This window comes from Corvus brachyrhynchos, unplaced genomic scaffold, assembly GCF_000691975.1.
Source record: "Corvus brachyrhynchos isolate BGI_N302 unplaced genomic scaffold, ASM69197v1 scaffold281, whole genome shotgun sequence".
Lineage (NCBI taxonomy): Eukaryota > Metazoa > Chordata > Aves > Passeriformes > Corvidae > Corvus > Corvus brachyrhynchos.
The window spans coordinates 1,366,116-1,370,654 of NW_008236509.1; the positions used below are offsets into that span (position 1 = coordinate 1,366,116).

The following is a 4,539-nucleotide window of genomic DNA, read 5'->3' on the forward strand; positions in this document are numbered from 1 at the left end:
GTTTGTTTTTTTGCGTGTTTTTTTTTGTGGTTTTGGGTTGTTTTTTTTTTTTTTTTTTTGGTTGGTTGGTTTTCTAGATAGTGTTGATGTGTTTTAGTTTTGTTAACAGAAAGTGCAAGTAGGAAATTGGTTCTCTGAAAGTTAACATGATAAAGAGCACATACAGAACTCTTCAACTCGATCTGTCATGTGTACAATCTCTGACTTTGGGCAGGGGAGGAGGGGCTAATTGCCCCCAGGAGCTTAGCTCTTCCTCTGCTGAAAGGTGGCATTGCAAGATTTGGAGTTTGCTAATATAAAGAAGGCCCGCTTTTTAAAGTTTTTTCTAAATCTAAATCAGATTGTAAATGCACATTTTTTCACATGAGATTTATATCTCATTAGAAATGTGCAACAGAGCTCGTCTGTTGACAGCTTGTATTATTTTTGATAATCGTGTTGAACTCCAGAATAACAGGTCTGAAATTTTTCATCACAGTTGAGTCCTTAGAATTCAAGCTAAGGAGGAGGTGGAATTGGGTTTTGATACTTAGAGCTGAGCTGGAAATGATTAACTGAGTTAGCTCATTTTTTTCCTGAAATAAGAGGGAGCCATTTAGCAGTTGTAATACAAGGTTTATTCCTCCTTGGCCCTCTGGCTTGATCTGCAGTGTCAGCATTCACCAAAATGGAAATAACCTTTAATATGAGAGGTTTTCTTCCAGCAGGCTGCTCCACGCCCCTGTTGTACAGATGTTCTGCAAAAAACACTTGGTTATCTTACACTTTAGAGGCTGGAATAGTAGCTATGAGTGCCTCAAGATGATATGCAAGTAGGTAAAAAGGAATGGGAAGGCAGATAGCACATTAGTGAAAATTCACCAGTAAACACAATGCAAGATATAACATGACTATCAAGTAACATTAATTACTTTAGAGCCTCACTGTGTTCCTTGTGCATTTTAATTATTATTTCAGCATAATGTAATAACAAGGGCTGGTTTATAGGATGATAATAGGACTTGAGGCTATGACTGTGGCAGATTTTGTAAGCAGAGGGTGGTTGAGCTGAGCAGAAGCTGCCCATGGCTGTGCTGTGCATTGCAAGCCGTTGGGCCTGGGTTCAGGGAGGGGAAGGATTTCCTCCCATAGGCACCTTTGGAAAACAGAGCCAGTGATGCATCCCACTCTGTGCTGTCTTCTGAAATACTCGTCGTGGTTCGATCATGTGAGGCCAATAAACCCTCCAGCAGCCATTTTCCCCTGCACTATTGCAATAAAACTGACCCCTCCCCCTAATTATCTCCATCAACATTCAATTACCTCTCATTTACCAAAAATTCTCCCTCTGTGTGAAGGCTTAAATGGACATGAATGTTTTTGTCAGTAGTTTCCCAGTATTGCTGTGATTGTGCTTTGGCTAAATCTTGCATACAAGATTTAACTCTTCAAGAGGTTGAATCAACCCTTCAACCTTCCGAGGGTTCTGACGGATGAGGTTTCACTATTTTATCAAGGTTTGCGTCTCCCTTTGTGTGATGACAACTTAAAAAATTTTGTGCGTTGTGGATTTCCCGGACAATGAGTGGTGCATTTGGCCAGAGTTCTCACCCGCTCACATGTGTGTGGTTCCCTGCAAATCCATCTGCTCCCTCATTATCAGTTATTAAAAGGCGTTTGAGACAGTGATTAGCCTGCCTATTATGGCTGGGGAGGCACTAACATTTTCGTAAGCTGTGCTGAAATGTTCAAAGCAATGCAAAGTCAAGAAATGCCTCTCTGTGGAAACAGACAGGCAAGCAAGGAAAACCAAGTTCATGGGAGCCTATTTCGCATGTACTGATCCCTTTGAGCTCCTGCTAGAGCCTGGAGAAGTGGAAATACCCTGTACTTTGGGTGTCAAACGGGTAATGTTGGTCTGTGAGACTGAGAGCCTGCTCCCAGTTTCCCCAGCTGCAGCTCTGGTTTTTTTCAAGACACCGTGGCCTCCGAGGGACCGGACTGTCAGGTTTTGGTTATCTCTAGCGGTTGGTTGGCTGGGGAGCTCGGGTGAGGGCTGCTGTAAATATTTCCTCTTTCGGGGAGCTCTCCAGACCAAAGGTGTTTTGTCAGAGGTGTCATGGCCTTCCATGTACACCCTCCCCTTCTTTCTCCGTGGGGTGAATGCTGTTCTGCTGCTTTTCACCTGTTGTTTTGCCACGTCCTGAGACCCCAGTGAGAGGCGTATCAGCAGGAGGATGGAGGTGTGCGCAAGGGGAAGCCCCTCTCTTCTGCCCCAGCAGAATAAAAATGTTATAGTTTAGAGGTTTTGAGTGTTTATCCAGGAAACTGGATTTTAACTGTGTTTGCAGCGCATGCATGCATGTTTGAACACTCCTATCCACTTAGATCAGTCAGAGTCACCAAACCTCTTCTTTTTTCAAAATAAAACTGCATTATGCCTAGACATGTTGAGCCAAATCTGTTCCTGGTGTTATTTCACTGACTTCCCAAAGAATTACAGCAGAGGTGAACGTGGTCTGGTATAGCAGCTTTTTTGCCTGGAGCAAGTCTTTATAGCAGAGTTGTATTTCTCTCAAAAATATAAAAGGAACACTGACAGATCTGCAGCTCTGCTAGTGTGAGCAGGTGCAGCTATATTAAATTATTTCTTATTAAATTGATTCAGCAACTTGAAGCTTGTAATTTTTGTTCTGCTCTGGTTCTGTGACAGAGACCTTTTAAGTCAGGCAAAGCATGTATGTTCTCTTGTAATTCCTTGCTCTGGTATTATCATTTTAAAGATTTCTTTTTGTATGTAGCTTGGATTCTGATTGTATTATTTATTTGGGTAAGATCTGAAAATTACAGCCTTTTCCAGTTAATTACATTGAGCTGTGGCATCACTGGTATAATTCCATTAAATCCAGTGACATCCGGATGAATGTGAACAATAGTTTTTGCTTTTGTTTTTAGGTTCAAATGGTTTTAGGCTCTGGTGGTCACTGTGGCATAAATTGGTGTGCTTCCCTTCCAGCCAGTGGAAGTACACTGATTTCCCCCTGCCTGAGGATCTGGCTTGTTATTTTAAGGGTGCCAGTCTTCAGCCAGATGAAATGTGGCTGGAGAGTTTTCCCCCACTTTGACTATTTGTGAAAAATAATCTGATTCTCTATGCCCTCGTGTAATTGCACACAGAAAATGTGATAGAGTTCCTCTTCTGACAGCCTTATTGCTCCACCTCTGCTCATTTGAGGTAGAATGCTTCTCAATTTTTCACTTTTCCTGGGTGCTTCCTGTGCTCATGTTACTGCTCAGCTGCTGTTAACTTAGCATCAGAAGTAGGCAGAAATGTTTGCCTGGAGTTCCATGCCTTTAATGCCTTTTGGGGTTGGTTGTTTGTGTTGCAGGTTTATTCCCTTGAAGACTCCAGGCTTAGGCTTGGAGACCCCAGCCATCACCATTGAGCCCAGCAGCTGGAGCGGCAGGGGGGGGCCTGCCGAAGATATTGAAAGAATGAGTGATTCTGCAGATAAACCTATTGACAATGATGCAGAAGGTGTCTGGAGCCCTGACATTGAACAGAGCTTTCAGGAGGCTCTAGCTATCTATCCACCATGTGGGAGGAGGAAAATCATCTTATCAGATGAAGGCAAAATGTATGGTAAGTGGTACACATTTAGCCTTTGGAAATAATTGTTCCAAGATGAGAACTGTAGAGCCCAGCTTGTTTCTACACAATATTCCTGGTTCTGATTTTGGTACTTTTGGAGTAAATTGTGAAGAAATATGTGAAGCTGAGAGAGCTCAGCTGAGCTGATGTGGTGTTCAGGACTGTCCAAGCCAGTTCCTTCACTGCTGGCACTAGGAAACAGTACTGATACAGAATTTTATTAGTTACCTTACTATATAATTGCCTTTGACAAATTCTATGCTGTGGCTAAATGCGAATATTTAAAAGAAGCATTTAAATGTGTCACTCCTCAGGCATTAAAAAAATAGGCATTTTTCTTTATTTTTCACGGAATGGTGAAGACAGGGAAATGGGAAGCGCAGTCTGCATGGTGGTGTGGCAGATTAAGCGACACTGAACTGAAAAGAGATAAAGTTCTTGTTGCATTCAGGAGTCTCTCCATGAAAGAGGCAAGTTAGGGGTGCTTTTGTGTCTTTTCTTTTTCTCTCTCTCTCTCGTTTTTTTCCCGCCCTTCCCTCCGTGCGAGCTGTAAATCAGATGACGCGCTGCCAGCATTCCATAAACACGCGCTCTGCCAAAGGGTACTGACATCTCCATGTGCTGCGCGGGGCTGTGCAGCTCTCGTCCCGCTGCTCCGAGCTCTGGAAGGGTACTGACATCTCCAATGTGCTGCGCGGAGCTGTGCAGCTCTCGTCCCGCTGCTCCGAGCTCTCTCTCGCTCCGTTCCTTTCTCGTTTCCACTTTCCAAGCTCCTCCCTGGGGCCGGCAGAGCCCTTACCCGTGTGTCCGTGTGCCCCTTTGCACCTGCCGGGGCGATGGGTGGCAGCGCCCGGGGATGGGTGGCAGTGCCCCGGGGATGGGTGGCAGTGGCAGGGGATGGGTGGCAG

The 4,539-nt window shown here is 44.2% G+C and overlaps 1 protein-coding gene across 1 annotated transcript in view; it reads left to right on the top strand.

Moving 5' to 3' along the window:
- Nucleotides 1–4,539, top strand: part of TEAD1 (TEA domain transcription factor 1) — a 153,871-nt gene that overhangs the window by 49,718 nt on the left and 99,614 nt on the right. Inside the window, 1 exon segment of the mRNA XM_008644058.2 lies at nt 3,369–3,622. Coding sequence (XP_008642280.1) covers nt 3,475–3,622 — 148 coding nt within the window. The 5' untranslated portion in view covers nt 3,369–3,474.